At 38.9% G+C, this 13,314-nt stretch overlaps 1 protein-coding gene and 1 long non-coding RNA gene across 4 annotated transcripts in view; one reads left to right on the forward strand and one right to left on the reverse strand.

Moving 5' to 3' along the window:
* LOC116738556 overlaps window positions 1-13,314 on the forward strand; it is a 67,949-nt gene that overhangs the window by 38,050 nt on the left and 16,585 nt on the right. The window lies entirely within an intron of this gene.
* The window catches only part of LOC100118259 (cardioacceleratory peptide receptor), an 82,903-nt gene that overhangs the window by 24,863 nt on the left and 44,726 nt on the right, over window positions 1-13,314 (reverse strand). For all 3 annotated transcript variants that reach the window (XM_031921056.2, XM_016988835.3, XM_031921057.2), the window contains exon 4: window positions 3,257-3,392. In XM_031921056.2, coding sequence (XP_031776916.1) covers window positions 3,257-3,392 — 136 coding nt within the window. The remainder of the gene's footprint in view (window positions 1-3,256; window positions 3,393-13,314) is intronic.

The following is a 13,314-nucleotide window of genomic DNA, read 5'->3' on the forward strand; positions in this document are numbered from 1 at the left end:
TGCTGGAGCACACATATTTTTGAGAATTTTCCCGTATAATGGGAGGATTGTCTTCGATTTGTTGCAATCCGAGAGGTACTCGAGCGGTATATGATATGCCGAACAATGCGCTCTGAGGAGATAGAAATGTCTTTTAATATTAGAGCGCGAAAAATAGCCATCGTTTATACTCACCATCGAAGAAAAAAATTGACGGATTAAAAGCACCGAAATCGCTCGAAAAATACAAACTGCAAAGAAAATTCAACAGCCGCACGTGCACGAGAGTCTACCGATTTTTCTACCCGTCTACATAAACATCGCTGCTAAAGGATTATACATTGCAACGGAAACTTAATAGTCTCACGAATAAATCTCTCCCGATCGCGCGCAGTATACACAGGAATAAAATCTCGCTTCGCAGGGCGGATCGGTTTCGCGCGTGCGACAGCAAAAAATATCGAGCAAATCCACAAAATCACTCTCTGCGCAGCCCGAAGAAAAGCGCGCGAAACGTCTCGACGCATACGTATCAGATGGGTGTATCTGCATTACAATCCGCGTTGCTCTCGAAAAAGCTCGCGCGATCCCGTCTCGCCCTTCTCGTCCTATTCTCTCCTTCGGCTTTTATGCAGTCGCTCCTCGCGACGTTATATACATCCGCCAACGCACGCAAGGAACAATAGCCGCAGCATGTGTATATACATATACACACACGGAGAGACGTGCCACAGGACGACGACGAAGTAAGAAACGAAGAGAAAACCTTACGGCACAATGGGGACCTCTGCTGGCGTTCAGTTCACCGGCGCTGGAAGAGTGCTTCGAGACGTTATGCTGCGAGACGAGTAGACTGAAGAATTACCGAATGCACTTACACGAATTACCGGGCTTTATTAATCAAGCCGCGTTGGGAATTTACTGCTTCATTGGCTTCGGGGATAATTAATAAGGGAACATGCGCTGTCTATTGGTACAGGATTTGAACGATTCTGTGGTGTATATACCTATATATTCAGAAACAAAGTGATGCCCCGAGTGACTAATTTACTCGAGAGTTAGGAGACTATTTTGTGATTAGTACTGCATATTCGTGCAAATTACGTATACATTGGAACTGCATCTATGATCGTATTTATCTTTACCGATAGGTAATATAATAGGTATAGGACTATGATTTATAAGCTCTATTTATTATACAACGATAGCAAATTATGTATATCAACAAATTATAATTTTTCATCTCTGGTTAAGTTATAATTAATTATGTGAAATCAGTCACGGGAATAGGGAAATATCTCCTTTTATAACACCCACGTTCTGATCAGGGACAGATCATATTTTAAATTTTAATTTAACTTTCATCAAAAGTTAATGAAAAGGTCAAAACATATAGCTATATTATATGTAAGTGTTCGTTATAGGTCATCCCAAAAAATCGAATGAGCGAATTTAAAAAGTGTAAAAATCTTTTCATACTTTTGTAAAATTAGTTTTCTTCAGAGTAGAGTATGGATAAATATTTGACTATATACTTTCAATCAATTGATGTAACCTAATTACTGTATAAGTTTACACACTTGAATACTTATCATTTCAAATTTAATTAACACTAGGAATGAAGGCGCGCTTTTGATTCTATCTCTGTATAATGACACTGGTAGAAAATCTACCATAAGTGTTGGGCGGCACACTAACGTCTGCTAATATTTTATAAGCATGTAACATGTTACTAAATCCCTCAAAACTATTTTTTAATAAATATATTAATAATGCTCAATGTTGTCATCATTGGTTTGAATAGTGAATTTGAGGAAAAGTTCAGTATAAGAGTCAGTGGGTTTGTCTATCATTACAATGCCATTTATTTCCATTATAAAAAAGCTATACAACTGAAATTTTACACATATACTTACTATGCTACCTAGAAAACATGTAACCTACATGATTATGATTTAACTGTTTTCATTCATATTTTCACATCGAGGCCCATATGAATTTTTTAATTTAACGTATCAAATTTTGCTTATAGACAGTTACACAGAAACTACCATCTCTAGCACAATACAATATTTCTGGTTTCCAGTGTATTTATACATGAAGAAAGTGATAAGTATTTTAGCTTTTTTGTCAAGGCATTAATTAGAATTTTGACTTTTAACAGTTGTGAGAGATTTTGAGACCGATACCTGTTACTCCATTTTTGCATTTTTTCTCATTCTAAAACTAACAGGTCTAGAAAGCTCATATTTTGCATGTAGATTTCTTTTGTGATTGTGGAAAGATATTTAAAGTTGAATCAACGTTAACTAAAATACTTTTGTGTTCGACTACAACACCCATGATAATTATTTAGTCGTATAGCATGAGTTTGCATTCACATCAGTGTCGGAGTCGAACATAAAAGTATTTCAGTTAACGTTAATTCAACTTTAAATATCTTTTCACAATCACAAAAGAAATCTATATGCAAAATATGAGCTCTCTAGACCTGTTAGTTTTTGAATGAGAATAAATGCAAAAATGGAAAAACAGGTATCGGTCTCAAAATCTCTCACAACTGTTAAAAGTCAAAATTCTAATTACCTAATACCTTGACAAAAAAGCCAAAACATTTATCACTTTCTCCATGTAAAAATATGCTAGAAACCAGAAATACAATGTACTAAAGATAGTAGTTTTTGCGTAACTGGCTATAAGATAAATTTGACCTGCTCCATTAAAAAATTCGCATGAGCCTGGATGTGAAAATATGAACGAAAACAGTTAAATCAGAATCATCTAGGTTACATATTTCTAGGTAATATAGGAAGTGGCAGTGCCATATTTTAGTTGTCTAGTAGACTTTTTACAATTCAAAGAGCATTGTATAATGATAGACTTAAACTTACTGACTCGGTACTGAACTTTTCTTTAAATTCACCTCTCAAACCTCACCGAGGGCGACTTTGGGCACAGAGACACAGTATATCTTCAAACTCTTTATTCTTTTAATTGAACTTCTCACTGACATTAAAAAAAAAACTAAATAATATTCACACACTTTATTATTACTTCAAATAGGGTTAGGGTGCCACTTTTCAATACACATGTTGTAATACTACACACTCTTGGTAATGATTAATTGTTACTAAAATTTCTTGCTAGTTATATTACATATATTTTATTTATTATCAAGGTTTCCACATTTCATTTTAAACACCTCATCAGAATCGCGTATTAAATGCTTCACAACAAAGGCCATCATTTTTTTAAGAGAGGAAAGAGAGGATATTACCTGCAAATGCCAGCTGCTTTATGAAGAAGTTCATCCGCGACTTTCTTCTTTTGCCGAATATTAAACCTACCAGCACTGATGTGTTGCCAACAACGATCACAGAAAACAGCAGCCACAAAACTGTGAATTGTTCAGTCTGAAAGTAGAAAAATTAATTATCAGAAGCTATAGATGTATTCTTTGCATAGTGTCAATTTCAGTTGTAATTTTGTGTGAAAAGAATTTATCAATCTATATCGCGTTTTATAAAGCCCTAATGCAAAAAATGAGATTATAAAGTTCAACCTTCAAGTCTAAAAAAAATCTCATATAAACTTTTTGCAATAGAACTTGTTCGTTTTTTTACGCTATCAAATAAGTACAAGGAGTTTTGGTCGTTTCCACTGTACGGGAAAAGAGCGAGAGGGTTCTTTCCCCCGAGCGTTGCCCCCTGGCCTCGCACCTCTTCTCGCAGCTCACAAGCTTGAAGTTTTGTTTAAATTTACGTTAATTTTTCAAAAAATTCATAGGGCAACCCCCAGGATGAGATGTTTCGTGCAGCTTGTATGAATTTTTTCGTGGTACTTGATTTTCGAAATACAAAATTTAATTATAAATTCTGTCAATCATATAATTCTTTGGAGGTCACATGCACATAACATATTACAATATAATCTCTGATATACGTTTCTTTAAAAGATATGGTCCACTTGTTTTATTACGCGCATTTAATATAATTACATGAAAAGACCTTTTTTGCGCTACATAGCGGGTTACGATCCATTTAGCCCGCATAGAAGGATTTACCCTGAATTTATCGCTCCGAATTATGCTTTATACTTTTTAAGGCTAAATAAAATATATTAGCTATGAAACAGATGTATTCACCATCCCTTTTTCTCGTAAAACATTTTTGTAAGAAAAATGATTACACTTCCCAGGTGTACAGTGTCAGTCTATTCAAGAGTTATGACAGAAACAAAAGGTATTACAAGTATCACATAAAAAAGCTCGATCATAGCTTGGCATTCCAGGTGTGAAAAACAAACTGTATAACATGTTTGGAAATATTTACTGGAAGGAATAAATCATCAGAAGTATCCCAAATTCTTGGGACTTCTTTTAGTATTAGAACAAAATTATAACTCTGATTATAACACAAAAGATTGAATCATTTTAAAATACAAATAATGATAAACAAAACATCCAGTACGAAAGTACATGCGAAGCCTTCCACAAGCTTTTGCACATTTATGCATATTATAACCAATCACTTATTCAAACTAAATCCCCATGTAAAAAGTCTCAACCTACCAGGTAGTCATCAAACTTAAACAACCAGCAGCATCGACTAAGTAAGAAATCAACGTCTGACGACAGCGTAATTGCAGAGCCGAGCTACTGTAAAATGTGTAAATCATCTTCCAAAGCCTGGGGGAGGATCCGTTGTACGGGCGTCGATTTATCGCAACGGCGACACGATAATATCGTATTACCCGCATACGTCGCACTTCTTCGACTATACGTGTCATATGTGTTCGCCTCCCTTTATTTCCCGTCTCAGGTACGCTCTTTTCTCCCGCTTCGACAGGGAATTGAGTTTTCCCGCTTTATAATTCGATATGACACCACGAAGTAGCCTTAGCTTTTTTTCATATTTAAGGGGTGGGGGGATATCCAAGATGTGGATTACCGCGTGAATAAGAGGCCGGATTACCAAGGGATGCTGCAGTGGCACTTATAGGTGTACATAAATCAAAAGTTTGTCGGGGCGAGTATACGGAGTTAATTTATTCGAAGTGATTGTTGATTTAAAATCGGGCTGGGGTCGTTTAATGGATTGACTTTTGATGGATGCGCGTTGGGGGAACTTTGGTTTTACGGTTTATCTCGGGAAATGGATTTCACAGTTTGATATGTATAATTTGTCTGTTTGGACTATAAATTGCCTCTTATAGCTGGGTGAATTTTGCGATGAATTTCCTTAATGAAGATATGTATTTATTATCCGCGTAATGGTTATTCGTAGAATTGTACAGTTAATAGGCGGGAGGATACAACACAGTATGAAAATCGATGGTCTGAATTTTATACTGAAGTATGATAACCCATTAAATTTACTAGTTATGCCATAATTTGGAGAATACCTTAGTATAATATGAGCCGATTCATTAGTTCTGGTAAAACATTCAAACATATGCTTGGCGCAGATATAAAGTCGAACTTTGATTTACGACTGAATATTAATAACACGCTACTTGGTAATGAAGATACTATCGATTTCATCTTCAATTCGAAATGCTCCGTCGATTTCCTCTAAAACTGATTTTAGTTTACAACGAATTCGGGTATATTTTGGGGAACATTGATTAGTGCATAAATTAATTATTATCATCGTTATTGTTTCAGATTTGAATAATATTCGTATCAGGTTATTAATTGTTTCATTAATATAATATGAAAATAATAAATATGAATGCCTCAAACCTTCCTAAGTTGAAAACTTAGGTATAGGTTAGTTAAATAATCAAATAGTATATTGTGCAACTGGGGGGGGGGGGAGAAATTGCCCTTCCCCCCTTGTTGCACACTGTACTTTTTTTGACAAGTGCCTGTCAAGACCCGTTTTCATGCATATAGAGTGAATGGTAAGTTGCGCATTTTGAGTCGTAAACCACTCTTTCAAAAAATATCAATATTTTTCAAAAATTTGATTATTTGTGAGTGTTTTTGAGTGTTTATGAGTAGCGGGAGGGAATGATTCCCTCCCGCACGCTCGATATGAGCAGTTTGCCATTCACTTTAGAGGCATGGAAACGGGTCTTTTTCATACACGTGTTAAGAAAAAGATTATTATTGCTGTATTGCTGTTTACTAAATGCGTTGTGCATTTTATTCTATTCTGTTGAAATTGCTAGACGTCGTCCGCAAATATTCTACCCCTATAACAATTACTGTTTTTTTACATTTTAACACCAGAATTCCTGTTACAATGCCGCTACCCTAAGCGGGTCTTGGGCGTTGTCGTCCAGATCGGACGGGTGGGTGCCTATCACCACTACACAGCGCGTCCTTAGGTTGCGGATAGAGGAACAGCCCCTGAGAAAGAGGTTAGCTGAGAATAAATTGAATAAGCAGCCGCGGACAGCCGATAGAAACAGGCGTGGGTGTGATGAGCCCACACTGTCGAACGCATTCATCTAGAAACACTACGCAAGCACCACAACAACAAAAACACTTCACATTATCTCTTATCTCTCAATCTATCTCTTTCATCACACATTACAAAAAATCCTGCTGCCGAGGAGGATGCGGGAGCGATGACAACTGCCCCGAAAGGGGATGTGTAGAATGATTCGTCACCTGGTCTTACGCGGTAACGATGCCAGCCTTGCAGGGGGGCGTTAGGATGCGAGAATGAAACCGTAGTGTGTCTGACGACGAATTGACACTGTCCTCGTCAAAGTCGGAAAGCTCTCATACTTAGTTCTAGAGATGTATGGGGGTTATCACCTCTAGAACGGTGGACTCACCTGCGATCGGAACAGGATCCGAAGCGCGCGGGTTTAACATAACATCATGGCTCAAAAAAATCAAATCCGAACCAAAAGGGTCTTAAGGGTCGGAACTTGGAATGTTCGCAGTCTATACAGAGCAGGTGCGTTTAAAGAACTCGTAAAGGAAGCTGATAGGTACAATCTAGATTTGGTAGCAATACAGGAATCGCGGTGGCCAGATGGCGGAGTACTAGCATCGGGTAACTCCACGTACCTGTATGGGGCCGGGAGTGGGGGATCTCTAGGCACCGGATTTCTCGTAAACAAAAGCATCATACATTCGGTTAAAAGTTTCAAATCCGTCAATGATAGGCTTTCGTACATCATTATCGAAGGTGAATGGTGTAGATATGTATTTATTAATGTACACTGTCCTACGGAGGACAAAGAAGAAGAAGCTAAGGATCTCTATTACGAAACTTTAGAGCAGGTAATCGACCAGTTCGCGTCTTACGACACAAGAATAGTATTAGGCGAATTCAATGCTAAAATAGGTAGGGAGGAAATGTTTAGGCCTACTATAGGTAAGGAAAGCCTGCACGAAGCCAGCAATGATAACGGTATTAGGGTCATAAATTTCGCGGCGGCAAAAGATCTTATAATCAAAACTACGTGTTTTAAGCACAAGAACATACACAAGGCAACGTGGACATCGCCGGACGGGGCCACACAGAACCAAATTGATCATTTCCTCATTGAAAAAAGACGTCATACTAATGTTCTTGACGTAAGGGCTTACAGAGGGGCAGATAGCGACTCGGACCACTATACACAACACATCGCCGGAGGGGAATGACGAACCGAATAGCTTATGGGGGGACATCGAAAAAACGGTAAAAGAGGCCGCGAACAAAGTACTGGGTAAAAAGAAAAAGCCAAAGAGCAAACCATGGTTTGACGAAGAGTGCGAACTCTGGTTTGAAAGGCGCAAAAAGGCTAAATTAGATAGCTTACAAAATAGAAGCGATAGGACCGTAGAAGAGTATTCTAACGCAAGGAAACAGACAAGCGCGATCTACAGAAATAAGAAGCGGGAGTATCAAAAGAATCTTATTAGGAGAATAGAAACTAACAGTAAGGAAAATAACCCCCGCGAAATGTACAGAGGGATTAACGCCATCAGAAAGGGTTTTAGGAGAGAGCGCAATTGATGAAGGACGAAAACGGGGACCTCGTAACAAATGACAACGAATTACTGTCGCTGTGGAAAAATTATTTCGATAAATTATTAAACGTGCACGAAAATAGCGAAGAATTAGGGGACGAAATTCACACTGCTGAACCCCACGTGGAGGAACCGAGCTACCAAGAAGTAGAGGCCGCGATTAAAAAACTAAAAAACAACAAAGCCGCGGGGAATGACTCTATACCAGCTGAGTTACTCAAATATGGGGGCGTCGAGCTCCATACACCAACTATTTATAGATTTTAAATAAGCGTACGACTCTATTAAGCGAAGCAAAATGTATCAAATTCTAGTAGATTAATTCAAATATGTCTGAACGGAAGCACGGGAAAGGTCCCAGTAGGCGGTAATGTATCAGAACCCTTCATGATACGCTATGGTTTAAAACAAGGGGATGGGCTCTCTACGGTGCTGTTCAACTTAACGTTAGAGTATGCCGTTAGAAAAATGCAGGTTAGCCAGATGGGCGCAACGCTTAATGGAACAACGCAGATACTAGGCTACGCAGATGATTTGGATATACTGGGGGATTGTAGGGAAACGGTAGCAAGAAACGCGGAAATCCTCATAAAAGCGGTGGAATATACATGGTTAGAAGTGAGTGAATCAAAAACAAAGTACATGATTGTGGATAAGCTAGGCATCTGCAGAGGGGAGGAATATCTCAGAGTTGGTAATTTTACTTTTGAAAAGGTTAGCGAATTCATGTATCTGGGTACGACCATAAATGATAGAAACGAGATTAATGTCGAAATAAATAAGAGACTCCATTCGTGTAATGCTTGCTTCTACGCCGTGAGTAATTTACTTAAGTCGAGGCTGTTGTCTAAAAACGTTAAAATAAGAATATATAGGACAATAATACTGCCGGTGGTTCTGTACGGGTGCGAAACGTGGGCTCTCACTAAGCAGGCGGACAACCGTTTTAGGGTATTTGAAAATAAAGTCTTGCGAAAAATATACGGGCCGAAGAAAGATGAGGAAACCGGGGAATGGAGGAGACTACACAATGATGAGTTACACAATCTGTACGCGTCACCAAATATTAACAGAATAATAAAATCGCGCAGATTGGGATGGGCAGGGCACGTAGCGAGAATGGGAGACGACCGTACGGCAGCGCGTGTCATGAAGGGCAGGCCGATGGTAACGCGACCTCTAGGTAGACCTAGACGTAGATGGGAGGACAATGTAAAAGCGGATCTAGTAGAAATAGGACGGGTGGGTGTCGATCGGAGAGGTGCATCTTGGGTGGGGTTGACACAAGATAGGGCAGCGTAGAAGGCTTGCCTAGATGAGGCGATGAACTTTCGTGTTCCAAATGCCATGTAAAAAAAAAAAACACCAGAATTCTCACTCTTATGAAAATACGAATACATCCGAGCTTAGCGTAAATCAACCCATAGGTAAATTTCTGAAGACCTTGTTCTCCATAATCCTCCTAACAGCATCATGGTAAAGGCTTCAGTTCCTCAGCCACGACAAGACTAATCGTCAAATAGCTCAGGAAGCTACATCGACTCTGAATCCCCTTAGAACTGCATTAAGTCATATACCATTGTCCGCCTTTAACGGCTATTTTGATAGAAATCTCTTTGCAAAAATCAACAGTTGTGTTCGCGTATTATACGTCTCCGCATAAAATATGTATCACCTAGCACGGTTTGATTCCCGCGCCTCTTGATGACGAGTTAATTATGGCGCGCCAAGAAAAGAAAGAGCGCATGCGTAAGCCCTTCTGCGGTCTGAGATCGATTAGTGCGCGCGAGAGCGTCAGATTCGTTTCGGCATCGATCGAGAGCAGTGTGATCCGAAGCCTACCTCTATTCTCGTGTAGCTTTTGTATTGTGCCTGTAGTAATCGCTGTAATTTGAATTATATTTGTTAGTGAATCACTCGCATGTGATTCCTCCCTTATTTCTATAATTCGTGTAAATAAAGTGCCTGTAATTCCGTGTGGGCGAGACACAAGCGTGCTGTTATCGCATAGCGAATCTTCGCTATAGGTCCCGGTCGCGACGACTCGACGAGTCGTCTCAAGTCGTTCACGGAGCGAGGGCTGGACCCGTTCCCGAGACGTCGGGGCCCTGTGACGTGCTGGGCGTTGCCACCCCGGGATACCTCCATCTTCTCGATCGACAATCTACCCAGAAGAGAGGGTGGTCCGTCACGTACAGCGCACCGATATTTGCGATTTGCGGCGTTATTGTAGGGGCTGATCCCCGAAATATTAGGTAAGCGAGCGCTCTGTAAATATAAGGATCGATTATCCACTGCGTAAGTTAAATTAGATAATAAGTTTTGACTTTTGTATTTTATGCTTACATAAATTCATTAATTTACTTGATCAATAAATAATTTCTATTTCACTAGCTTGCTCAGGCTTTTCCCTCTGTTCCGTGAGGGTTTTTATGCCTAAGCAAGTTACTGTTTATATTTAGGTTAACCGCGAAATTGTTGCATTTTTTTTATTTAAGAACCCGACTACTCATTCCTTTTCCCACTTCCTTCATAAATGTAATTTGACTGTTTTCAAGTTGCCTCTCGCAAAAAACGAAATATCGATCGCAGACGGGTCGGAAGCATTAACGACCAGTGCATACAAGTATAGGTATGCACCGATATAAACACACGTACACAAGCTCTCTGCACTTGCAACTCGAAACCACTTCCGATCCCAACGCGTAATTACGTCGAGTCACGCGCCTGTTTGTTCACGTATGGGCGCCCCGGGTCGTAAATTCGCAAATGAAACTATGGCTTTGGTCTACGACCATACGGGAGGATGCGACGTTCAAGAAGAAATTTGTAAATTACAAGACTTAATTAGACATTTATAGTACGTAAGATGAAATTTTAAGTCATTACGGGAACGTCGTCAAGGATATGGTATTCAGGCGAGACCAAAATATTTGAGTTTTGATTTCTTCTAGATATAATTCTTCTAGAATCTAGATATAATTGAGTCTTATGCGTAATACTTATGAAATAAAAGAATTGAATAAATAATCTCAAAAAGTAGCAAATCCATGCCATACTCTAATCAGAAAAAAAACTTGGGGACATCAGTAATTTTTCTCATCAGCATTTACTGTATAAGTAAACAAAGTGTGTTCCAACTTCTTTTGAACTTTGTTGTCATTCATTTATAATGTGCATTTTATGCGCCGCGTCTCGTAAAAAATTAATCGGATTCAAAGTTTTTTGTGCAATGCATAAACTGAAAACTTTTTAATTCTCAAACTTCGCTAGCTCAGCCTGCATCTTATACTATATCACACTTATTAGCGTCAGATCACGCCTTTCACATTCTATACAATTTGCATGACGAACACCTTCGAGTTAAACAACTATTATTATACTTTTTGTTATGATGCAGCATGAATAGAAATACAGAAATTTGAATTCGAAACTTCCCGAAAGCCGAACTTTGTATTTCATTCAGTTTAAATATGTTCATCGTCGAAGAAAATAAGTATGTTGCTAGAACAGGAGTCACGTACAAAGCGTTACAACAGGGTATATAACCCGCCAAGTTGTAGCGCTAAGCCACTTGTATAGTAGCCGTAAAACAAAACAATTTTAGCCTCTCCTTCACAGCTTGAATTTTCTGACTTTGGTCTCTGGCTATGGCAAAGATATAGGTGGTGTCACATGCATGGACGATTTTCACTTGTGCCTAGATGAACCGTTCATGCTATTATTGCCGGAGTCTACGGTAATTATGGCTGGGCTTTTCTCCCTGATAAGGTATACATCGCTAAATCTGGCATTTTCTCATTTAATGATAATCATTGATTTTTACTGTTTAGTTTTTCTGGTATTATATACAAAGTCATTTTTTCAAATAAAATACACAAAAACACTACAATGAGAAAGATCAGTATATAAAATTAAAATTGTAATAAACTGCATATTTTTGTGAATAATATTCATTGTGAAATGCATACACAGAATATACGTAAACAGTATAATATGTAGTTCGATCAATCAAGTATTCTATTAATAACTTATTATGACGTTTCCGCTCATTGTATCCGAAGGCACATAAACACCGTAATGATATTACACAAATGTATATAAATGGATTGTGTTTGATGGGACATGTCTCGCAGCACATTATAAATGAATTTGAATCTTCTCTCCGACTCTATCTCCTGCTTGACTTACTGAATGTTTGACTGTCGAAACGTTATTTTAATTTTACTTTACTTAATAGAACACGTTATGCCTATTAGCGTTATTAATTGCTTGAGGTATTAATAGTTATTATTTGATACTGATGAATCGAATTGTCTTGTTTTATATAGATACGTTGCAAAGATTTTGTTAGTTTGGTATGCCAATCTACGTTAATAAAGCTGCTTCAATTATTGTACTCTTTCGATCAAGTTGCTTAGTCACATTTATAATACGAATCAAATATATGCCAAATTGAAGAAAATTCTAAAATGGCATTACTTAATTTCAATGTTCCTTTCGTGCTAAAATCATCACCACTCGTCGTAAATTTAAATTAAAGAAAAAAATCCAATGCATATAAATACTGCGCAAGCTCTCGGCACATTTCACCACGACATAAGCTTATTTGAAGAACCTGAGGAAGCTTAGCAGATGCACTTTAATATCCGTTGCACACAAGTTAGTAGCAGACGTTAAATTTATCGCTTCTCGGATCTTTGCCTACGTCTCCTTTAAAGCGTCCCTCTTCGCGCTTTCTTTCATGTGCGCCTCCCCCCCCCCCCCCCCCCTCTCTCACTCCATCTCGTCGCACTCATTCAAAGAAAAAAGCGCAGATTTTATCCCCGGTGAGGAGCGAAAAAAGGGGATAGGAAGTCTCTATTTTAAGAAAAAAAAAGCGAGATATCCTTATAAATAAACGCTTGAGAGAGAGAGAGAGAGGGGGGGGGGCTGTCAATCCATCTCTGCCTCGAAGCGGCTCTCTGATTCATTTGGTCGCCGAGCTCTCCTCTCCGGCCATTATTGTATAACTGTTTCGCTCGAAGGACGACTGACTTTAGGCCGCGATAACAATCGTTCGTCAATCTCCAAGTCGATCGAGCGCGGATCTCTATGACCATTCATGTATGCTCCTCTCGCGTGGAGATCTCATAAGCCCCCGAGGCTAGAGCAAGGCTTAAGTGCCTATACATACTAAGCATTCGCTCGAGTCCGACTCTTCGTTATAGGGAGGACGATTCGTGCATGCGGTGTACAAGGGAGATTACTTGATCGACAGGATAATGGCACGCGTGCGAAGTGGTAGCATTGACCTTTTTTCGCGAGCTCGATCTCTCCGCGGAAGAAAGTTTTGCGACTGAATGCGCTTGAGAATC

The sequence above is a fragment of the Nasonia vitripennis genome, chromosome 1, assembly GCF_009193385.2.
Source record: "Nasonia vitripennis strain AsymCx chromosome 1, Nvit_psr_1.1, whole genome shotgun sequence".
In the NCBI taxonomy this organism is placed as follows: Eukaryota; Metazoa; Arthropoda; class Insecta; order Hymenoptera; family Pteromalidae; genus Nasonia; species Nasonia vitripennis.